This window comes from Geotrypetes seraphini, chromosome 9, assembly GCF_902459505.1.
Source record: "Geotrypetes seraphini chromosome 9, aGeoSer1.1, whole genome shotgun sequence".
Lineage (NCBI taxonomy): Eukaryota > Metazoa > Chordata > Amphibia > Gymnophiona > Dermophiidae > Geotrypetes > Geotrypetes seraphini.
Window position 1 is genome coordinate 151796522 of NC_047092.1, and position 25652 is coordinate 151822173.

The 25652-nt window shown below is 41.2% G+C and overlaps 1 protein-coding gene across 1 annotated transcript in view; it reads right to left on the reverse strand.

Moving 5' to 3' along the window:
• Nucleotides 1–4525: 4525 nt before the first annotated feature.
• The window catches only part of PCOLCE2 (procollagen C-endopeptidase enhancer 2), a 60582-nt gene continuing 39455 nt past the window's right edge, over nucleotides 4526–25652 (reverse strand). The window contains exons 7-9 of the mRNA XM_033957612.1: nucleotides 14323–14406; nucleotides 8888–9055; nucleotides 4526–5183 (exon numbers count right to left, since the gene is read on the reverse strand). Of these exons, the coding sequence (XP_033813503.1) occupies nucleotides 5053–5183; nucleotides 8888–9055; nucleotides 14323–14406 (383 nt within the window). The 3' untranslated portion in view covers nucleotides 4526–5052. The remainder of the gene's footprint in view (nucleotides 5184–8887; nucleotides 9056–14322; nucleotides 14407–25652) is intronic.

The window sequence follows — 25652 nt, forward strand, 5'->3', positions numbered from 1 at the left end:
TACTGTGAATGCCCAGGATTGGAGGTTCGTTATGCATGAGGATATGTTCGTAGAGAGGTTAGTGAAGTTTGAGTCGGTCTCAAGGAGGATGAGGATGTCATCAGCGTAAGTGTAAAGAGTTTCAAGGGGGTATAGTTGGAGGAGTTTCAGGGAGGACATGTAAATGTTAAAAATGATTGGGGAGAGGGGTGAGCCTTGCGGGACACCACAAGTCGGGATCCAGGGGGAGGATGAGATGCCGCTCATATTGACCGTGTAAGAGCGGGAGCGCAAGAATTTGGAGAACCAATCTAGAACTATGGAGCTAATGCCTATCTCGGAGAGTTGGAAAATTAGAATGTCGTGGTGGACAACGTCAAAAGCTGCAGAGAGATTGAATTGTAGAAGAACAGCGAACTTGTTACGGGAATACAGTTGCTGAACCTTAGAGATTAGTGAGGCCAATAGGGATTCGGTGCAGAAGTTGGGTCTGAAGCCATATTGGTAAGGTAGGAGAATAGAGAATCTTTCTAAGTAGGAAGAGAGCTGGGTAGATATGATGGACTCAAGCAGCTTGGTGAGGAGAGGGATATTTGCTATTGGACAATAGCTGGATGGTATGGAGGGGTCTAGGTCTGCTTTTTTCAGTAGTGGGGTCAGTGCGATGTGTCCCATTTCAGTAGAGAATAAGCCCGATAGTAGGGCATGAGTTTGGTAAGAGATGTGATGGCCTGTGTGGGAATTATCTCAAATAGGTAGGAGGGGAATGGGTCCAAGATGCAGTTGCAAGATTTTAATTTGAGGAAGAGTTTAAGGATCTGAGAATCAGATATGAGCTTGAAGGCAGTCCAGGATCTGTTGGCAGGGATGGGGTTGAAAGCAGCTAGGGTAGGGTTAGGTTCGGAGGGCACCAGAGAGTTGTAGGAGACTGCGGGCGGGAAGGAGCGTCTTAAGGTAGTGACCTTATTATTGAAGAATTTTGCTAGGACCTCGGCTGAAGGAGATGAGGGGAGAAGGATGGAGTCGTTTTTAGTGGTTAGGGAGCCCCAAATATTGAACAGTGTGCTATTCTGGTTGTTGGATCTGGAGATCTTGTCTCCGTAGAAGTTCTTCCTTGCTTTTTTTAATATTGAATTGTAGAGCTTGATATTGACTCTCCAGGCCTGTCTATCAGAAGGGGATTTGGATTTTTTTCCATTTTCGCTCTAAAGCTCGACATTTCTGTTTCAGGTCTCTGTGGAGTGGAAGGTACCAAGGGGCTTTATGGAGGTAGGTAATGGATTTAGTGGTTTGAGGGGCAAGGGAGTGGTAGGTAGACTTGGAGAGGGCGATCCAGTTGTGCCAATTGTTTTCAGAGTCTGCAAGCTTGGGAGTGGAGGGGAAATGGTTGAGGAATTTGGTCCAGAACAGATCGCTCGAGATTTTTTTCCAGAAGGTAATGGAATTATGGGAGCAGGGTGGGGATCCAAGATGAGACATGAAGATGGGGAGGCAGAAGGCCCCTAGGAAATGGTCAGACCAGGGGACGTGTTCCCAACGAGTGTCTAAGGCAGAAGTTTTATAAGCGGTGAGGTCGAGGAACCAGATGAAGTCTAGGGTGTGCCCCTTTTCATGGGTAGGAGCGGATGCGGGTGGGGGAGAAACCTAGGGAGGTGAGGAAGTCATTGAATTCAGTCGTGTCCTTGCTGGTGGTGTCGTCAAGGTGGAGATTAAGTCTCCGATGATTAGTAATCTTTGGAATTTGAGAAAGGCGTTAGTTATGGTCTCGAAGACGAGGTTGGAGGATTTGGACCAAGGGATAGGTGGACGGTATAGTAACAGGATGCCCAGTGGGTGAGGGCGGAGTTCATCATTGACTGAGGCTAGCATATATTCTAGTGAAGCGTGGCTGCCTCTTTCGAGGAGCTGGACATCAAAGAAGGATTTGTAGAGGAGTACCAGGCCACCTCCTTTGCGGTTGATTCTGGGTGAGAAGAGGCCTTGGTAGCAGTGGGAGCAGAGTTCATTTTGTGTGAAAAGGTCGTCTTTTGAAATCCATGATTCTGTGATGCACAGGAATCCAGGGTCAAAATCTTCGAGGAGGTCCTTCAGAATTTGAGTCTTGTTGCATGCGGATCTGGCGTTGCAGTAAAGGGTTGGGACAGGGGTGAGAGAATTAGAGGCATGGTTGGGAAGGTTAGCATGGGGGACAGGCTTTAGAGAGGCAGGGTTGATTTTGCGGGGGGTTTTTTGCACTGAAATGGGGCTTCTGAAAATTTTACTCCACAAAACAGGAAGATGGTGTGTTACCTTAATCATAACCACCCTTCATGCACACCACAAAGAATAAATGCAGGAACCCAACTGCATAATAGAATTACAACTCATCAAAAATAATAGTGTGGCGAAAAGACCTCCATTAGTCTTCGTAGGTCAGAAAAAAACTCTGCATCAAGATTATAAATTGTTCTCAAGATAACAGGCTTTACATTTTTAATACATTCACATATCCCAAAATAATGTAAGGCTGTAAAGTGCACTGCATTCTTAAAACAAACACTTAGAATGCTGCTTCAAACAAGGAAAAAATTTGTTCCACCCCTACTTAGCTGCATGTCCTCATGCTTCCCTCCTCGTCTTACATGAGTGGCATTCAGCAGATATATAACCCAACGGGTTGCTTTTGAAAATCTCCAAATAGAAATATGTAATGGGGTTTTCCGAGGGGTGGAATTAGGGTGGACAGTATACGCACAATAATGTACATACTTTTGATTATCCAAAAGCATGCATGAGAGTTTTTATGCATAAATACGAGGGTTCTTCAAAAAATTTCCGCACTTTCATATTTTTGTGGGAAATGGTTGCGGCAGGAGAAGTGGTAAGAGAGACTTGTTAGTAGGATGCTAGGAAAAATGTATCGCAAAACAGGGTGATTATGTGGAAAAGTGATGTAATTTGCTTTTGAGATAGTTAATAAATAGTGTATAAAAAAAAATAAGTGTGGAAACCTTTTGAAGATCCATTTGGCCAGGTTTGTGCATGTACTTTCCCCAAATCAGTTTTTAAAGGAAATCTCTTCTTTTTGACTTTTTTTTTTTTTTTTTTTTTTAAATCTATGTTTAAAAAAAAATACAAATTTTACACAGTCAGCTTTGCCAATAGTTGTTCCCCCAATAGGATTGGGGAGGGTTTAAAATTTGTACATGTGGAGGGGCATAATCAAAACATATGTCTTAAGTCCGATTGGGACGTATAGTGCTAGATGCCCAAGGACAGCAGTAGGAAAATGCCCATTCTCAAACAATATGTCTCTATGGTTCACTAGCCTACACCCCAGGCTATTTAGGCTTTCCTATACTAGGTGCTGATGTTCTGGAGACAGGTATGTACATTTTTATTCCGATCTTTGCAGGGATGTGAGGATGTCCGTGAACACTGGGGAAGTGTGTGGGGGTCTTTACTTTGTCTCTGCAGTGGTTATCTGGTCACTTTGGATACCTTTTGGGCACTTCTGTTTTTACATCGTCTAAGTCACAACGTATAAGTTCTGTCCAGGAAGTCTCATAAAACCTTTGATTATTCCTGCAGGATGACTAAGTCTAGGTCGGCTCACATCCTGCCCTAACCACTCCTCCAGAAATGCCCCTTTTAGCTCTAAATGCACAGCGGCATTCAGAGACCTAATAAGTTCCTGGATACATCCAAAAAATAGGTTTGATTATCGGCACTTGGACAACCTGTGTTTTTAGGTTGCCTAAGTGCCGACTTGGGCGGGTTTTTAGATGTATTTAAGTTTCAATTATGAGCCCCATACTTTATAAAATATGCACATGTGTGTAAAATAAACCAGGAAATTTGTATATACTAAATAGCAAGTATAAATTTGTGCATGTTGCTTTTTTTTTTGCGAAGAACTTTCAATGACAGTATGAGCCTGATTCTCGAAACATGCGACCCGATTGCAGGCGTTCCACCGCCATCTGGCAGCCAATCAGGAAGCATTGTTTTGTTTTGTTTTTAAAGTGTCTGAGGCAGGGTCTACATTGTAGGCCTCTGTAGCGTGTCTACGGAGATGCATAGCCACGCTTAAGCATGCGGCCTGGTTTTGACCAGAAGTGGCCTTGGGCGGGCTTAAGCATTGGTATGCGTCTCTGTAGACGTGAGATAGACACCTTAAATGTAGGCCTGCAAAATCATGGCTTACATTTAAGGCATCTGTCCAGGAGTGTAGACACGATCCTTAATAGGACGTTGATATGTGATTGACACGTGATCGGTGGTCGCTTCTTAGGCAGCTGCCAATATCTGTATCCTATACAGAATCAGGCCCTATATGCATCCTTTTCTCCAGAAAATTGGTGTTTATTTGCATACCTACCAAACAAGTTAGACAGCCTGTTATAAAATAGCCAACCCGAATTAGGGAAGGATTATCATACGGAACACAGTATAGCAGGATGGGTAGTTAGTTTAACTTTTTTCTTTTCAACATTTTCCTTTGTGTCTCCACCAGACTTTTGATTTCCTCCTTTTTGCTTAATCAGTACACGACTGTGCTACAGTATAGGTTTAAATATGATTTTTTTTATTGATCCTCTGCGTGCTTTGTTTCTGTATCAAATTTTCTTAAGAAGTTTTGTGTCGGTATGAGTATTCAATTTTAAAAAATTAAAACAAAATTTATCTCCCTGTGATCAAAAGTACAGGTGCATTTTCCAAAGTTGCTAAAAATCCACTTGCCTGGATATAGTTGACTTAGGCAAATTAACGCTGTTGTTATTTGCATAAAACATCGAAGCCTATGAAAATGTACCCTTATAAATATTGCACTTTAAATTCTGTATATTTTATATCACAGTATATATATATTTTTTAGACATTTAAATTAATAGCTTTGAAGTAGTCATATGATCAAACAATCCTGATGTGTATTTAAGGCAAGTGATCTTTAGGTTTACAAATCAGCCCATAACCAGAGCATCTGATACTAGAGCAGAAACAAAAGTCCCCCACAGTGTGTGCATGACCGTGTCAGCTAGAATCTTCTGGAAGCAATTACAGAGGTCAGGCACATCTGACCGAGTTCATAGTTCAGCACCGCTTGTTTTTTAAGGCATTCAGAATCTTTTGGTTTTTAGTCTTGAAACTCATGACAAAGTTGTTGGGTAGAACTTTAGCTCGGCCATCGTCGTCAACCTGGCCCATAATAATATAATTTAAGCCTGCAGCAAGAGAACATAAGAAAGAAAAGACTTCAGAAAGATCGGTCAGCACAGTGAGTTAATATGTTCATCTTGTATGCAAGAATATAAAAACATTTTGAATGAATGAACACAGTTTGGAATTACAAATCAGTTTATCATAAAAATCTTAGTTTGGTGGATTGAAAGTATCATGTGGCAGGTTGCTCAAAATGTCATTTTTAATTGCTGAATTTGGATTTGTTCTTCAACCTACCTTCTTTGCTTCCTGGGCATTCCCACTTTGTCTTCCATGCCACCCTTACCCCCCTGTTTAGCCCATCCATAACAGCAGTGGTCTCAAACTCAAACCCTTTGTAGGGCCGCAGAAAAAATAGTTAATGTCTTATTAAAGAAATGACAACTTTGCATGAGGTAAGTACCTACAAATCCAAAATGTGGATTATCTGAAATTATCAGAAGCAATTAAGGAAAGATTTATAAACTGAAAGCAGTGCAACATGCAGAAAGTGAAAAACTATCAAAGTATCAACTGCAAGAGACAAGATTTTGGACCATTTTGAGGCCCTCGGTATTATAAAAAATAATTCTTTATGGAAAACTTGTGCCTTAAATGTCCGGCGGTCGTGTCCGCTACCGCCTTCAACTCTCACCTCCAGCACCGAACACACAACGCTGCACTGCTTCCAATGGTTATCTTACGTTCTGGAACGTTGCCTGCCTCACTGTTTAAAACCTCATACAAGCGCTTTCCTGCGTTTGTACGTGATTGTGAGGTGGAGTGGAGAGGACAATCGCGTACAGACGCAGGAAAGCGCTTGCGTGAGGTTACAGCAGTGAGGCGGGCAATGTTCCAGAACGCGACCGCCGGACACTTAAGGCACAAGTTTTTCATAAAGAATCATTCTTTATAATACCTCAAAATAGTACCTGGCGGGCCACGAGTTTGAGACCACTGCATTACAGGAACAGTCAGGCTGCAGTTCTTGAATTCAAGAACTGATGCACCCCAACTCTTACCATTAGGCTTCCCATCCTTGTTTGGAATAAATAGTGCGCAAGTTATATTTCAAAACACAAACATGCAACTGACCCCTAAAATTCTTCACATTCTTTTATATGGCATTTTCTAATTTATGTATTTCTTTTTAGTGGCTTTTAATTGCTGTATTTTAAATAACTTGTACTGCTTGTATCCTATCCAATTGTTGTGAACCACTTAGAACTCCCATACCCGGGAGTTCTAAGTGGTTCACAACAATTGGATACATAAATTATAAAATGCCACTTAGAACTCCCGGGTATGGCGGTATATAAAAATAAATTAATTATTATTTATTATTAATATATCACAAAATAAAACAGGGGAAACAAAACCACAAACTCAAAAGCACAGAACCAAAGTGGAATTGTCCCAATCAGAATGGTGCACACTAAACAAAAGTGTCCTTCAACTCATCTGATAAATCCAAATGCCTTTATTCATCCAAAGCCTCATAAAATTCATCCAATGACTCAATGACCCGACATGCACATGTTTCGGCCTAACCGGCCTGCCTCAGGAGTCTTTTGAGTCTTCGACGGGTGTATTTTGAAAAATCGTATGGAATACAGAAATGCATGCACCCACAAAATGCGACTGCTAAAGTGAAAAGTCGTAAATACACCCGTCGAAGACTCAAAAGACTCCTGAGGCAGGCTGGTTAGGCCGAAACATGTGCATGTCGGGTCATTGGATGAATTTTATGAGGCTTTGGATGAATAAAGGCATTTGGATTTATCAGATGAGTTGAAGGACACTTTTGTTTAGTACGCACCATTCTGATTGGGACAATTCCACTTTGGTTCAGTGTGTGTTATTAATATATCACACATTAGCACTGGGAATTCAATATTAGTGGTCACACTTGACAGGATCCTCAGGGCGCCACCCGAGCAATATAGCTCAGTATGGAAGCACTCCTCATCGATCCTTACAAATAGAGTATGATGTTACAACTTTCTTTAAATTTTCTTAGTACTTTTTCTGTTTGTCATTTTGCATCTTTTTTTTTTTTTAAATCATAACTTATAGTAATAACTTGTTATATCTACGACTGAACTTAGCTTCAATTGCTGCACCAGCCCCACCGACGTGTTTCATTACGTCATCGGGGTCGGGGATAATGCCGGAGCAAGTCTGAAAAGCTGATTAACTTAGGGCTCCTTTTAGCTGATTAACTTAGGGCTCGGTTTTAGCGCGCGCTGCATTGCCACGCACGTGAGACGCTAACACCAGCATTGAGCTGGCGTTAGTTCTTGGTGCGTATGCAGGGTTAGCGCACGCTATAAACACTAGCGCACCTTAGTAAAAGGAGCCCTCAGCCTTTCAAAACTGAACCGCCGTATTTCAGACACGTTCCTTACATAAGTTGCCATTCGTTTGCTTTCAGGTTGCATTCATAATTTCTATGCAAGTTAGATGTCTGCTTGGTGATCGGATAATGATCAGCATGATATGACTTCCATTTACTTCATATTCAGAAACATAAGAGCAGCTAACTACAAGAAATTTTCCAAGGTTTTTTTTTTTTTTCTCTGAAGTAAAAATTAGAAGGAAAAAAGAAGGAATTTTTCTAACCTGCTAACTGCATTGTTAACGCTGCTTTTGTTAGTCCTGTAGCTGTAAATATGGTGTACTTTAATAGCATTACCTATAAGACTTGATTTACTAACATGTTAATGATTTAAGGGCCCTTTTACTAAGGGCACACTTGCATGCACCAAGCCCATTTCCCTGTCAAAAAGGGCTTTTTTTCCTATTTGTTTTTATTTAGGCAGTGCTAAGGACTCCTATGTGATCGACGCACTAACCAATTGAAGACTGGCCGCAGAATTAGCACCTAACTTCCCTCCCCCTTTTACAAAACAGTTGCATGTTTTTTGGCGGCAGTAACAGTTCCGATGCTCCTAGGAATTCTATGGGCCAGCGCTAAAAACCGTGCTACAGTTTTGTAAAAAAAAAAAAAAAAAAAAAAGGGGGGGGGTTTAAGCACTATTTATAGAATTCCCTAGTTAATGCAGCAAAATTGGCCTAACATGGAGCATACTAAAGTGTTCTGTATTATTTTTGGCATCTGCATACACTAAGGGCTCCTTTTACAAAGGTGTGCTAGGGCCTTAACATGCGGAATAGCGCACGCTAAATTGCCCCGCGCACTAGCCGCTACCATCTCCTTTTATGCAGGCGGTAATAATTTTGCTAGCGCACGGTAATTTTGTGCGTGTGCTAAAACCACTAGTGCACCTTCATAAAAGGAGCCCCTAATTGCATGATGATTATTTTTGCAATTTTGGGGAAGGGGTACGATTGCACTAATCAGCTAGCTTTAGCTCCTCATTGCCTATTTTTTGCACACAGCTACCATAATAGTTTCTTATAGTATTGTTGAGTGCAAATATTGAAATTAGAAATGTTGCATCGTCTTTTGCCCAGGCTTGTGGTAACTATAACTTAGGATATTAAAAATTAGTCAAAAAACAATGACTGGTCAGTACTAATGCTTCTATAGTATCATAATATCTCTAAAATTCAAATGCTATTTGGATGACTGATAATAATCAAATGCATTCCTCTATATATCTGTCTTTGTGAAGAATAAAAAGGAAAGCCTATGGGTCCTTATTTACTGGTGAGTTATTCCTGCAGCCCCTTACAGTTCTGCTAACTATACCTCTTTACTCACCTCGTCTGATGAGAGGACACTTCTTACAAACAACAGTAATCTTGGCGCTCATGTTCTTGCCAGCTTGCTGGACTGCCAAGTTTCCTTCTTTATAAATATTAATAATAGAAATTGTTGCATACAGGCTTCCTCCTCTGCTCAATGTTGTGATAATAGTACCAGTTATCACTAGAGAAACACATTCATGTTGATTAGGAAAAGAGAATGAGAGACGTGGTAGTGCAATTTTAGCAATATACTTTTTTTTTTTTTTTTACCAGCTGTACTGCAGTTCTAACAATTATTTAAAGAAATGCTTTCATTCAAGCCGATGACCTGATTCATCAAGGGCCTGCGCAGCTTCCATTCACGGGTGCTTCTATGGATTTGGGAAGATAAATGTGGTGGTTTTGTTTTTTGTCCTAGTGATGCCACCTGCCAGGTCCATCAAAATCAGTGTAACAGTCCTCCCGAGGCCAGGCGGTACACACCAGAGCTTCTTCATGGACTATGGTTTAATATGTTTATTGATGCAAGCGTGAACATGTACACAGCAACAAACAAGGAGCAGCATCAACATTTTCAAATAGCATTTTACAAACATCTCTTGTACCCCCTGTAGAACTACAGCGATACAAAAAAAAAAAAAAAAGCACACCAGACAATAATGATAACCTGGTGTCAGGAGTGTGGCACATATGTTCCACCTCAAAGATATGTAATACCCTACTCCCCAGTTAGATCTCTTAGATCAACAGATCAGTATTTGTTGACCATTCCATCACTGAAAGTAATTGGCACCAGAAGAACCACAACTTTTTCTATTTGCGGACCTCAGCTTTGGAACAAATTTCCAATCTATTTGCGCGCTGAAACCTCCTTAGAAAAATTTAAAAGTAATCTAAAAAGCTATCTTTATAAAGATGCTTATGAATCTTAGATCAGACAATCTTTTTGATTCTCCTATTTACTTTTAGATCAGGTCTCTTCTTAACAATTACGCTTAGACTAAGTCTTCATAAAAATTGTTCTTCCCTAATTGTTATTCTATTTTAATTGTTTATTTTAAATCAAATGTAATTTAACCTCTAATTCTTTACGTATCTTTAATATAACTATGGATAAAATTGTATGTATATGGTTTTAAACTGTTTTATTTGTCCCCCCCAAATTATTATTGTTATACGCATTGAAAATACTTGATATTGCGTTTAAATCAAAATCTCAATAAACTTGAAACTTGAGGTGTAATTGATTGAAGAAACATAGCCCCTGAGAAAACTTGGAGTGAAACGGCCGGGCAGCTGTCGGGCTTGAGTTAAGTGCTCTTTAAAAATTTTTTACACAAATATATACACCAGATTGTTAATTTAGAGCCTGTCAGAAATGACTAAACCTATACAAGACCAGTGATGAACACGTCACCCCTGTAAGGACACGAAAAAATAACTGAGTAGTGTCTTGGGTGTTTGAGATCTTGGGCAGAAAAATTTGAACTTTGCATCAATTTGTTCTCTGTCTATTGGGATAATTGTTGTTTTTAACACGTTGTAATTTTTTTCCATATTGTGTTTGGATTACAGGAGCACTGCAAGCCACAAAAGCGCCCTGTGCAACATGCCCCCAAGTGCTCCTGTTGCACTCCTGCCCCACCCACTTGAGTGACATAAAGCAAGGGAATCCAATGGCATTCTGCCCCTCCCCCCCGGCATCCTCTTAATAGTTTTTATGATTATAGCTCCAAGATGTATTAATGCTATTCTCATTTCTTAGAATTTTAGGGCTCCTTTTACTAAGGTGCGCTAGCGTTTTTAACGAGCGCTAACCCAGCATATGCACCAAGAACTAATGCCAGCTCAATGCTGGCATCAGTGTCTAGCGTGCACGATAAAACCGCTAGCGCAGCTTAGTAAAAGGAGCCTTTAGTGTTGCAGTCACTTCCTGCTGTGATATGTGAGTAATGCACAGTGTCTAATGTAGGTCTCTTCCATGCAGCAACCACCCCTGCGTATCTGTACATAGGGTTACCAGACGTCTGGATTTCCCCAGATACGGTCCTCCTTTTGAAGACATGTCTGGGGGTCCAGACGGCTTTTCAAAACCCGGCACTTTGCCTGGATTTTGAAAAGAAATCACAGCAGGAGGGGGCATCTGCGCATGAGCAAATGCAATGTGGTGACGTCGCATCTGTGCATGCGCGGATGCCTTCCTGCTCGACGAACAGGCATTGTGAGGGGGGCTGAGCTGAGGGCAGAGCTGGGTGGAACTGGGCGGGGCTGGATTTTACTGACGTCAAATCTGGTAACCCTGTCAGTATAAGCCTTGCTATCAGTGGTTCTTTCAAGTTTATTTTAAAATTTGATAAAACGCTTATAAAAAAAATGTCTAAGCAAAGTACATAGAAATGGAAAATATCAAACAATTAAGATTAAAAACAGACTTAATGAAAAATGGACGTTTTACAAATAGAAACATGACGGAAAAAGGAGGGTAGAATGACAATGTTTATAGGAGAGATAACACTAATGGAAAGAGGAAAGGGATCGGGGGCACAACAAAATCAAAATCTTTTGGAAGAGGTAGTGTAGGGCCAAGGAATAAGCATTGTTCTGTTTGGACAGGACTGAATTAAAGGGCTCCTTTTACAAAGGTGCACTAGCAGTTTTAGCACGCGCGCTTTTTCGGCTAGCACACACTATAGCATGCGCTAATCTGGTGCGTGCGCTAAAAACGCTAGCGTACCTTTGTAAAAGGAGCCCAAAGTGTTTAAATTTCTCTTGCAAAGACCTTTGCTCTCTCTCAGCTGAGCTTGATTCTTTTGTCTACTTTCTATGCTAAAAAATACGATCATGTTTCCCCCCTTTAATGTAATGCACATTGGCTGCCTGTCAAACACAGGATTAGTTATAAAATCCTTCTACTTATTTTCAAAATACGCATAAGTAATCAACCCAAATTTATCAATAGCCTCCTTATTCCCTACTGTCCAGCCTTCGCTCTATGAGTCAAAACCTCCTTGTAGTTTCATCATTAAAGCAGATTAACACGTTAAGGCTGAACAATTTTGCAGTGACTGCACCATCTCTTTGGAATTTTATTCCCAATTATATCCGCGAAGAAATATCTCTGCCCCATTTCAGAACAAAGCTGAAAACATTCCTGATCCAGGATGCTTTCGAAACTTAACTGCCCTTATAAGGGCTAAATACTTATTGACATTTTTATGAAATCCCCTCCCTACTGTTAATCCCTTGACTGTTCTCTTTCCTCAAAAATATTGTAGTTCTTCCCCTTTTTCCCTCTGTTTTTTTTTTTTTTTTTGTCTTTAGTCAGTTTGGTTGTTTTTTTTAAATCTCCCCTGTTCGTTTATTGTCAAATCTTACATCAATTTCATTATTGTAATTCTATTTTTATTGTACACCGCTCAGAAGGTTGATTGAGCGGTATAATAACTTTTAATAAACTTGAAACTTCCTGTGCACCTGGTTTCAGGTTCTGTTCCCTATTGGTCATTTTACCTCACCCCTCTGATGTGGGTGTTTCTTTGGATCTTTGTGTCAGAGTGAGCCCAGGCGAAAGCAAAAAACACTTTGGAGATGATATCCAAGATGCAGGCTTGCACTCCTGAGCAGGATCATTCTTTTTAGCTTTTTGATCCACGTGTTTCCGCCTTAGGATTTCTAGGGACCCCTGAGGAAGACAGGGTAGTCCCGACACGGACCGTGTCGGGTCCAAAGTCCCCATCTTTTGGGTCCTAGACATCTATCATGTGGATTATATGATTGTACCTTCAATAAAAAGCCTGCATCTTGGACATCTTCTCCACAGTGTTTTTTGCTTTTGTTGTTCTTTGGTTCTGTGGAGCACCCAGGGCCAATTTTTGTTTGTTTGTGGAGTGAACCCTGGCCCCAGACATGTTTCACCTTCTCTATGAAGCCCATCTGCTTCTCTACCCTCCCCTTTGGAACTTTTTAACACATACGCACACACGTAGCGCATATATACAAAACTCAGCATTTCACTTCTGGAACTACTTTAATCTACCTGACGACTCTCCAGCCTCTGCAATAAAACCTCTTTGTCTTCAGAATTTCCATCCTCACTTAGTACCACAAAGGGCTGCTTTTATTAAGCTGCGATAGAGTTTTTAGCGCGCGCTAAGCCTGCGCTATGCGGCTAGAATTAACGCCAGCTCAATGCTGGCATTAAGGTCTAGCACGCGCTAAAACCGCTACCGCAGCTTAGTAAAAGGAGCCCAAAGTCTCTTGCCTTAGGGCAACAAACTTCTGAGTATCTATAAACCGGTGGGTAACTACATTTATTCAATAGGCTGACCGGCAGCAAGATGCTGCTCCCTCAACAGTGCCACACGAGGCCACTGCCTCAGTTGGCTTAATTATAGAACCGTCCCTGCTCCCGAACCCAACCTGCGAAAAGACGAAAGAACCCACATATATAGATTTCAACTCCTTTTGCAGAGAACTTGCTTCTGCTGTGGCACCCAGTATTCAGTGGCATAGTAAAGGGGGAGGGGGAAGAGAGTGGTCTGCCCCGAACGCCGTCTTGCTCGGGGTAACAGCACTCTTCCAACTCCCCATGCCAGGCGTGCACCGCTTCTCTTTCCCCGCACCTTTTTAACTTCTGCGCAAGCAGCCACCAACTTGCTGCCTGCATCGGCTTAGGCGCTCTCTTCCGGGGACCCGCGTCTATGAAGTGATGTCAGAGAGAGCACGCCAAGGCTGACGCGGGCAGCAAGTCGGTGGCTGCACTCGCAGAAGTTAAAAAGGTACAGGAAAGGGGGGGGTGCACGCACGGCAGGGTGGGGGAGGGGTTCCGCTGCCCTGGGCGCCACTCACCCTCGCTACTCCACTGCCAACATTCTCAGCATCTTCCTCCTGATCTTATGCAAAAGAAATCCCCCAGCGATTGTAGGCAGGGCTCTGAATCAGCTCAATCAAGTATCATCGCCCACAACTTTCAATGAGGCTGATTTTGCACATCAACTTGGAAGAATGTTTTCATATGTACAGCAGTAGCTCCCAATCCTTTAAAAAAAGATTTTTACCTACAAACTGAATTATGGACTTGTGAGGAAAACATTTCACATGACAAACACATCACTGTGAACTAAATATATGCAAGCTTCCAGCGAGACAACGTGCCAGCAAAGGAGCTGAATCAGTACTTTCATATAGCAACAGTTTCCCTTCTGTTTGGTCATTTATGTGTTTAGATTTAGAAAGTGGGTTTGTTTCTAACACATTTATGGTTTTTCCTTCAAAACATCTGAGATAATCTACAAATACAGACACTGTGAGGCACAGATAGTATAGCTCTAAAACCTAGTATTATGTATTAATGGTTGTTTACAATCAAATTCTCCGTGACTTCCCCAAGACTAAATACACAGCCACAAGTCTTTGATCAAGAAATAGGAAACTGGCTTTTTCTCTTACCAAAGTTACTTGAACAGTAGTTTTTCTCTAAGGTTCCACTTCGTCTGCATTTCTGTTGGCACAAGGTGACTGTTGGTTTTAAGCCTTTTCAAAACAGCAAAATATTAGATTTAAAAACAAGAAATATATTTTAAAGTTTCTTCACAATGTCAGTTCTTGATATTTGCGTCCCAATGTGTTAAGACACATGTGACAAGCATAGAGGATTTGTTGTTGCAAGAAGTGAGTAACATCAGAGAGTTCTAGGCAGGCATCTGGAACAACACTTAAAGCACCCTCCTCTTGAATTCTCCATCTTACCAATCCTTCAGAAAATCTCTGAAATCCCACTTATTCAACAAGTTTATCTGATTCTTCGAAACCCTTCCATCCCATGTACAATCCCAAAACGCACCCCCTCCTACCTGTGTATCCCCACCCTCTTCTCCCCCCCTCTAAACCAATGCTATAATCTTCATTTGCATTGATACCTGCAGTATTCATACTGTATTTCTACTTTACTGTATACCGTCTTGAAATGAATAGGTATGACGGGATATAAATAAAGTTATTATTATTTGCTAAGGATAGGCTGATCCAAACCTAGTTTTACTTCTTTGCATGTATTATTGCATTGGGAAATCAGAACAGCTACATGAATACAGTGGAAGGAATGGATTAAAATGTCCTGCTGGAGCCATTTCACTACTCACTTCTGGGCAGAATAAATTTATTGCTATGATTATACATTTTAAGATTCATTTACGAGGGTCAATAGAAAAGTTTCCAGCCTGACCAAGAAAGAGCAAGATTAGCATCACAATTCTATAGCTGTCTGACAGATGGCATTGACAAACGTCTACAGTTAGATTTTCAAGTCAGTCTTTTGTCTAGTTTTGTCGGGTCAGCCATTTAAAGTGAACAAGTGCTCTACTTTATTTAAAAAATGGACAAAACTGAGTATCCCGCTGTGATATAATGCCTTCAGTTGCCTAGCAAAATTAGATCTGAGTTAGATGCAATCTATGGCGATGCATATCCTTCATTTTCAATGGTGAAAGCATGGGCTGCTGAGTTTAAATGTGGCTGGACAAGCATTGTTGATGCAGAATGTTGAGGCGTTCTAAAACAGTAGCTCACCGAATCGTGATGAGATAGCAAAGGCTACTGACATTTCATCAGATTGTGTACACACCATCCTACATGAATATTTAGGCATGAGGAAGTTGAGTGCACGATGGTTGCCGCATTTGCTAGCCATCGACAAAAATGAGTTTGATTGGACATTTCGAAAATGTGGCTTGAGTGTTTTAAGCACAATGAGAATGACTTTTTCTGGTATTTTGTGACTGTGGATGAGTCTTGGCTTCATCTTGTACTCCTAAGACAAAACAACAATCCAAACAATGGACAGCAACAGATGAATCGACTCAGAATAAAGTGAAAACAGCTCTCTCAGCTGGGAAGGTGATAGTGGCCGTCTTTTGAGATTTCCATGGGATAATTTTTATTGACTATCTGGAAAAAGGGAAAACCCATTAATGATGAATACTACGCTGGCTTAATAAAACATCTAAGTGCTAAAATCAAGATGAAATGTCCTCATTTGGCCAAGAAAAAAGTTCTGTTCCACCAGGACAATGCATTGGCTCACACATCATAAGCGATCATAAGCATTGCCTCTGCCGGGTCATACTAGGGGTCCATCGTGTCCAGCAGTCCGCACCTGTGGCGGCCCCCCAGGTCCGTGACCTGTCATTGGATCTTACCTAAGTCTTTCATCCCCTATTCATTTAATACCTGTACCTATACCCTTCAATCCCCTTATCCTTCAGGAAGTCATCCAATCCCTTTTTGAAGCCCAATATTGTACTCTGCCCTATCACCTCCTCTGGGAGCGTATCAAAAACACAATGATGAAATTGCATGAATTATGGTTCAAATTAATTACCCATCCACCGTACCCTCCAGAGTTGGCCTTGTGCAACTTCTTTCTGTTTCCAAACCTGAGAAAATGGCTGTCTGGGAAGAAATTTTCTTCAAATTCTGCAATCATAGATGTAAATAGCTATTTTTCCAGTTTAGACGTTTCGTATTTTACTGAAGGCATGAAAGGTCTGGAAAAATGTTGGAGCAAATGTATTGAATTAAAAGGAGACTATGTTGAAAATAAATTCCATTTTCCCCATAAAAATGTTTTCTTGATTAGTACGGAAACTTTTCAATTGACCCTCATAAATAGGGTCTGGATTGCTATTGTAATAGGTTGGATAAACTACACTCCTGGAATTCTGCACAACACAGAATTTGTGCAGAACTTCCCAGCCCCACAGAATGTACAAAATTCTGCAAAGCTGCCACCATCTGATCTCTCCCTAGTCTGTCTCCTCCTTCCCTGTAGAAATCACATGGCAGAAGGAGGAGGAGGAAGAGGAAGTCCTAAACATCGGGTCAATTCCTCCTCCTCTGTTAACATGGGCCAGACTGTTTATGAAAATTGTAGGGGTCCCATGGTTCACATAAAGTCGAGTCTAAATTGGCAGAAGAAGAGAAAGTGATCCAATTTGCAGCAGTTCACTTTCTCCTCCTACATGTGATCTTTACAGAGATGGGGGAGAGCTAGCATCTTCAGGCAGACAAGTAAATATGCCATGGAGAGGGGTGGGCAGAAAAAGATGAGTGTAAGGAGGGTGGGAGGAGCAGACAATGGAGATGTGCAATGTGCTATGGAGATGGTGGGAGCTGGGAACAAACAAACGTTAATATGCAATGGGATGGGGACAGAGCAAGGTGGGTTTGCCATAGAGTGTGCATGTGTGTGGGGGGGGGGGAGTGGAGCAGCCCAAGGTTAGTGTTCCATGGAGTGGATTGGAGAAGAGCGTGCTGCTGGGATTTTTGCGAAGGGGCAGAGAAAGCTGAGAGTGTACCATGTGGATGAGAGGGGGCAGCAAAAGTAGAGTATGCATCATGGGGGTGGGAGAGGGGGCCAAGATAGCTGAGAGTGTGCCACTAGTGTGGGGAGAGATCAAGCTTGAGGGTGTGCCATGGGGAGGGTGGGGGAGAGATATAGTGGGGGCGAGGAGGATAAAGAATAAGAGGTGGTATGTGCCTGGTGGAAAGAAGAATAAGAGGTAGGGATGTGTGCCTGGAAGGGAGGGAGAATGAGACCTCCATAGATAAAAAAATACCTACTCTACCTGTATGTACATGGCTTCAATAGCCATTGCATTTGCAGGTTTGCAAGTTTGGAAGCTATTGAAGCAGTGCACACTCAGATACAGTAGGTATGTTTCTGTCTTTGGAGGGCTCATAATTAAAAAAAAAAAAAATCACAAAGAGCCAAAGTGGGATTTCAACCAGGATCCCTGGGCTCTCAGCATTAGTCTATGTGGCCATTTGCTGCCACAATGATGTCCATAAGAACATAAGAATTGTCGCTGCTGGGTCAGACCAGTGGTCCATCGTATCCAGCAGTCCACTCCCGCGGCAGCCCCTAGGTCAAAGACCAGTGCCCTAACTGAGACTAGCCCTACCTGCATATGTTCCGGTTCAGCAGGAACTTGGCTAACTTTGTCTTGAATCCCTGGAGGGTGTTTTCCCCTATAACAGCCTCTGGAAGAGCGTTCCAGTTTTCCACCACTCTCTGGGTGAAGAAGAACTTCCTTACATTTGTATGGAATCTATCCCCTTTTAACTTTAGAGTGCCCTCTCGTTCTCTCTGCCTTGGAGAGGGTGAACAACCTGTCTTTATCTACTAAGTCTATTCCCTTCAGTATCTTGAATGTTTCGATCATGTCCCCTCTCAGTCCCCTGTTCATAATTTGGAGGTTTCACTTTGTAAAATGGATGCTCACTAGAACATGGGTGTCCATCTCTCATGTACAGTAGTTTAGAACAGGCTATATGTCATCAGATTCTGTTCTAAAATACTAGCACCACCAGTGACATACTGATCTGGACACCTTTAATCTGAGCTGGGCGTCCTTTCTAAAAGGCCATTCAATATAAGCAACATTACATAATGGTATATTTTGCTAGGACAATAAATGTTAGCTTTGAAGGGGAGCTCCACCTTGTGATATTTCTTTACTATTCAGAGTAATGTCTTTTATCTTCGCTGTCACATAGTGTCTTATTTTCAAAAATTCAGCAATTGTTTTTCCAAAATAACACATGTTGCATTTTAGCTATGAGCCAGAGGATGCTGATGCAAGGAGTCTTGCTTGATGCTGTCCCCCATAGTTGGGTGACAGAAAGGGGTCAAAAGGAACAGAAGAGTCAATGACACGCCAATAGAACTGGGAGAGATGATTATTCACATGCAGCGTGCAGGCATCTTCTCAGAATAATGCTTTTTAATCTCCCTACCAAAGGCTCCATAGAAGCTGACTTTTGATTGGACACTGAATGAAGTAGAAATCAGCTGATGAGTAAAGCTCCCTACCAAAGGCTCCATAGAAGCTGACTTTTGAATGAACACCGGAATGAAGTAGAAATCAGCTGATGAGTTTTAAGTTAGCAGCAAAAGAGACGCCACAGCCATGCTGTTCAAACTGTTCAATTTACTTCTACAGAGTCTTTGGTAAGGAGATTTATTTTTGTGTGATGTTAATTAACAGCGACAAGTAAACGTTTGAGGCTATTGTGAACAATGCTATTTTACCATGCTACCATTACAACACTTGCTGTTATCTGGACTCATTTTTAACTAGTGTTAGCTTTCACCCCCTCTAGGTTTGTTTTATTTTTTTTATACTGGTTCAGCATATGCCATGGCATTTCTTCCTTTTTCATTGGAGTGAGTCACGTCTTGGAATGAACTTATTTTAGTTTTCTTTCAATGTGATTCATACCTTTAGAGGTCCACCACAGGCTCTATGAATGCTGCTATTTGCTTATTGATTTTAAAGCCTTCCACAGCTGTTCTTTTACATCGGTTCTTATGGTTATGGCTTAGGCCATTTAGCACTCAGCATGATGATCACACATTTTTATACCTAGTGTATGAGTTTTGATGTTATGACTGTCCATTTCTTATCAGCATTTATACAGGCTTGCCATGAGTTTTAAATAAGCTCTTATTGATTTTCATTTATGATGTGATTTTTTTAATGCCTGGTTTATGAGTTTTTTTTCCCTGTTATGACTGTCCATTTTTTAGTATCTAAATGTTCCTGTTATCTGTTTTAAGTCTGCTCTTATTGATTTTATTAATTTTTATGGATGATGTGATTCTTATGCATAATTTATTCCTGTTGTATGGGATCTTTATTGTTATGACTGTTTATTTTTAAATTGGTATTTTAAAGTGCCTGCTATAAGTTCTAAGTCTGTCTTTTTTTTATTTTCATGTATGATGTGCTCTCACACATAATTCATTTCATTCACAGCTTTACATGTATGATGTGGGTCTTATGTATAATTTATTCCATTCACAGTGTAAAGACATTCATTCTGTCTTTAGTCTACATTTGTTTTCTGTGGGAATAGAAAAGGAGAATTGGGCATGGGTGGACAGCAACAGAAGGATTTACATAAGATGGGAAAGCGGAAAAAAGAAACTAGGACCAACTTGATGGAAAAATAAGTCTCCAGACAACAAAAATAAAAACCGGAATTTATTGACTAAAATATGTCAGCTTTGGGAAATGTATATAGCAGATGTCTTTGTATTGTGTTCAAAAGAAAAGGAAATGCATTTCTGGGTTTATTTCTACTGTTGCTGACCCTTGCTGTGACTGGTGGGAATCCCCAAGCACCGCCAGCAGAGGACCTCCTCTAGAAATAGCCAGAACTCCCCACAATTAAGCGCAGCAGTCGCTGGCAGTATCCATGAGCTACTGAGGTGCCAGCATCTGTGACTCAGGGACGCTACTACTGCTGGTCAAGCTTGGCAAAAGGGACCCCCGGCCAACTGCAGAGGAAATCCTCAGCTGACAGTTTAGGGGTCCTCATCAGCTGAGTATTTATATTTTATATTTACATTAGAGGCTCTGGTAGAAACCCGTTTACAAAGTATGTATTCTTCCCAATTAATATTTCCCAATTAATAAAGTGTCTTTGCTTATTTGTAAATGGGTCTCTACCAGAGCCTTTAATTCAGTAGCATAATTCAATGAAATAACTACTTCTGAAGTTTATGGGGACGGGCGGGGACGGATTTGATTCCAGCGGGGACGGGTTTGACTCCTAGTGGGGACGGACAGGGATGGGTTTGATTCTATTGGGGACGGGTGGAGATGGATTTGATTTCTGTCCCCACGCAGCCCTCTAGTGTGAGCCTCTACCATTACCTATTTTGTAGGCGTTTGGGATTTGCACTCTAAATCAATTGTAATTGGTTAGGATGTGGCAGTTTGGCTGCGTTAACTGATGAATGTAGAGCACACCCACTCTCCATCCCCAGACCTGTCCCCAACACCAAAAACGAAATATATTGTTAGAGCACGGGTAGCTTGTGCTTATGGCAAAATTACCATGGAGCACTAGGGTGGTCCATGGTAGTATGCAAAAAAATTAACCTTGTCAAATCTTCAGCTTGGTTAGACAATATTTAGAGGTCAACCCAGCATGTAATGCTTGTTTGTGTGTTGTGTTTTAGGTGACTGTGCATAATTAGTTTGTATGGTGTCATCTAGTTTGCGATCTGTACCCAATAAATGGCTTCTTAGAAAATCAGTCTGTCAGCTGTCAACTGTTAGACTGCTAAGTGGATTGGATGTTCTTCGACTGGTCAAATTTTCATCACTATGACGAAGGAAAACCTACACTGGAAAGCTATAAGTTGGCGTGTGAATTAGCGATGAAGGTATGCGATCAAGCCAGGATACCAACACAACACATAAACTCTTGCATTAGGAAGCTAAAGAAACTACACAAATAAAACTGTAGCAAACAAGACACTCGCAACCATTTCCCTATGGTTTCTGTTCGAGCGCCTAGCAGCACTTGCCTTTTCGATGACAGAATCGCACAAATCTACGAATTGTGGAAAACTTACAGCATCCACCGTTGCCAGACATTCCACGATGTCTCACGCATACAGATGAAACAGAACCTGTGACCTTTGAAAGACTTGTAACACAGAGAACACAGTCATTTTTTGATCTCTTGATTGAAGGAGGATCAACAAAATTGAAAATATTCCTGAAGAAACATCCCCCAGACTGGATTGATGATCCGGATTTCAAGGAACTGTGAAACTGGGCATCCAAACTGACTGTTGTTAATGATGCAGCAGAATGAGGGATAAGCCTCATTGAAAAATACAATGATACTTTTTACAAAAGTTGAAGAATAGAAGTAATTTGTTCTTTGGCTATTGGCCGGCCACCGAAATAAGTTTCCTTCTGCATCAAAGATGGCTCTTATATCATAGACAGTTGATTATTTGTCAAGTGCACAAGAATTACAATATACTGTTATGCCTAGCAGTAGTTTTTAAAAAAACAACGAGTTTGGAGTGACCCATAAACTTTGTTTGTCTTAAGTAATATTTTGCGTGTTTTACATTTTTATATAAAGGAATAGAATTAGCCTTGTGAATAAACAAAATGTGTTCATTTTTTGGGACCACCCTAATGAACACCTCAACACACCCTGCGGCAAGCCCTTTTTTCGGACTACCCTAATGAACATGTCAGCTCGCCCTGTGGCAAGCTCTTTTTTCGGACTGCTCTAATGAACACCTCAGTGTGCCTTGCGATATGCCCTTTTGGACCACCCTAATGAACACCTCAGCGTGCCCTGCAATATGCCCTTTTTTCGGACCGCTCTAATGAACACCTCAGAGTGCCCTGCGATATGCCCTTTTGGACCACCCTAATGAACACCTCAGCGTGCCCTGAGATATGCCCTTTTGGACCACCCTAATGAACACCTCAGCATGCCCTGTGATATGCCCTTTTGGACCACCCTAATGAACACCTCAGCGTGCCCTGCGATATGCCCTTTTGGACCACCCTAATGAACACCTCAGCATGCCCTGCGATATGTCCTTTTGGACCACCCTAATGAACACCTCAGCATGCCCTGCGATATGCCCTTTTGGACCACCTTAATGAACACCTCGGTGTGCCGTGTGGCAAGCCCTTTTTTCGGACCATCCTAATGAACACCTCAGAGTGCCCTGCGATATGCCCTTTTGGACCACCCTAATGAACACCTCAGCGTGCCCTGTGGTATGCCTTTTTTTGTTGTTGTTGTTGTAAGCACCTGTTAGTGCTTACTCCAACTTTGTAAAAAGGCTCCATATGTTACAAGAGAGTATATTGTCATGAATTACTAATAATATACTTATTGAAAAATATAGAAAGGTAAGTTGTGTTCCTACTCCTAATAAAATTAATAAACGTTCATTAAATCCGCTCATATTCTTTTAGATCACTGAGTGTTGTCTCACCATTACTCAATTTGATTTCTAATTCTTGTGCTCTAATACATTATTCTCAACATGAGCATGTAGTCTTCTCTAAGTGCTCTGATAAATGTACATGATAAGGGAATAAAGCACTTTACAATCTAGTCACCAATAGATAATTCTTTTCTCATAGTGAGTCCATTTTTAGAGGCTGGAGCCCAGTAAATGTTGATAATAAATGAGATCGGTCAGCAGATTAGTTGATGAGACAATTCTGTTTGGACTCTACCAACCAGTCTTAAAAACATTTCAGTGCAAACTAGAAACAGAATCCATTTCATAGTATTCTGCTTATTTAAAAATAATAGGACTGAATGCACTTTCCTGTTAGCTGGGTAGGATTTTGTGGTACAAGTATAAAATGAATTCCACAGAGTGCAGGGGAGAGTGTGGCGCAGTGGTTAAAACTACAGCCTCAGCACCCTGAGGTTGTGGGTTCAAACCCATGCTGCTCCTTGTAACCCTGGACAAGTCACTTAATCCCCCCAGTGCCCCAGGTATATTAGATAGACTGTGAACCCACCGGGACAGACAGGGAAAAATGCTTGAGTACCTGAATAAATTCATGTAAAACCGTTTTGAGCTCCCTTTGGAGAACGGTATAAAAAATTGAATGAATAGAATAAACCTATGCAGTTCACTCCATATAGAAGTATCTTGAAGTATGAACAAAATTCTAAGATATCATGAATATAAAAAAGAAACACTGAGAAAATCACAGCTGACACTCTTCTGTTGCCTTGCAGTGGTTAAAACTACAACCTCAGGGTGATTGTGAGCCCACCAGGATAGATTGTGAACCCACCGGGATAGACAGGGAAAACTGCTTGAGTACCTGAATAAATGTATGTAAACCGTTCTGAGCTCCCCTGGTATAGAAAATTGAATTAAATAAATAAAATAAAATAAAATTATATAGAAGCTCATTGTCAAAAAAGAAAAACATCCAAAATGTGGCATAAAGGGGCAAATGGATGTTTTTCTTGCCAAACCTTTCCAATTTGCTATTTTAGAAATAGATTTTGAAGACAAATGTCTATGGTGCTTGTCCGCAGTGCATCTAAATCTCAAGAGGGTATGTTTAGAGGCTTGGTTTGGATGGGATTAGGGCAGGCTTATGATTTGGACATTTTTCTGCAATAATCAAACATTTTAGAAAACATCCAGGGCACAATTTGGTTGCCAAAAAGGTGCCAAACTAACCAGATGACCCCAAACACACACACACACTCTTCCAGGGGTCACCAATCCCTTTCCACCCTGCAAAGATGTGACTGAAACAGTACATACCAGCCTGTATGATAGCTTCAAATGTTATGGCCAGTTCTAGTAAAGCAGCAAGCAGGTTCCTAGAGTAGCCTAGTGGGCAGTGGACTATAGAGATGGGGACCCAGGTCCATATCCCACTCTACTACACTTACATTGTAGCATGATATAGTTAATGTTGCTGGGGTTATGAATTTTGAATATGAATTATTGCCTGACCCAATAGATCATTTATTCTGAGGGACTTAAAGTAAAAATGATATGGTTTTATAATTCTGCTTGGAGTTAAAGTATATTAATTTGATGGATTTAAAAGTGAATTTCTGATGTCTTTGAGCCAGCACAGCCATCTGTTCAGAAAGGTGTTAAATGCCCCATTCAATAGAACATAAAAGAAAGGACTGAGCCATCTGCCTTCAGAAAGTGTTAAGTTCAGAAAGTGTTAAGTTCAGAAAGTGTTAAGTGTTAAGTTCACATAAGACAAAAGACATGACCAGGGTGAATAGCAGAGCTAAACAGAACTTTAACAGGATGTAGATCAAAAAGAAGCCCTTCACACCAAATTCATCTCTGGACTGCAAGATCAACAGAACCTCTTATACCATTTTAAGCTACTCAAAGAAGATTCGATCAGATGACCTCATCTGCCTAGAACAGAGGGAAACCACTCAGACATAGATTCACATCACATCCAGTAAAGACAGTACCAATACTCTGTATTGGGACATCCTTTTAAGCTATTGTGATTCAATCAAAACACCACCTAGGAACAGAGAAAAAGGCTGAAATGCTATAATTCAATCATGAAGTTGTCCACCTAAAATTCTATTTTTAGAACAGGTCTCAAGTTAACCCTATAAATATGAAGTGGAATCCTTTCTAACCAGGGGAAGATGCTCTATCTCCCTCTGGAACCAGCCTGGATCAAGCTACAATTCTTCTTCTCCCTGGATCACCATGCTGCTTCACTAGGCCATGCGGCCATTGTGAGTAACTTTTTGAATCCAGATAAATTAATTTTTCTGCTTTAGCAACATTTGTCTTGTGCAATCCTACTGTCTTTGCTCAAAAGGTCCCATGTGTAACAGCTTTACCTGCTTGATTAATGCTTTTAAATAAATTTTCAGTTTGCTTATAAATGTTCTGGGTCTTAGTTCTTGAATAAATATTCATATTTTATATATTTAATTATGGTTACAGAGTTAAGTTTTAATGAAGCGAGCTAACTTTCCCCAAATTAATAGTGCTTTATAAGTTATATTCCTCTCTTTGAGAGCAAGATAGCTTATTGTGGAGTTCCAGCCATTTAATAATAATTTTTATAACAATGTGAGCCTTCCATAACCCACCCAGATCCTACTGTATCTACATGTAGGCAGTGGTGTAGGGAGGGTGAGAGCGCCTGGGGTATTGGCGCCCTACCCTCTTCTCCGCCCCAACCTCCACATGCTCCTTCCTCACCCCCTACTGCCAAACACACACCACTTCCCTTCCCTCATACCTCTGTAACATTCCTGGCGCGAGCAGCAATCCCCAACCTGCTGTGATGCCAGCATTGGCTCTTCCTCTGATGTCATGTCCTAGGCACGGGCCAGGAAGTGTCGTCAGAGGACAAACCAAACGCTGGCACCACAGCAGGTTGGGGGTTGTTGCTCACGCCAGGAAC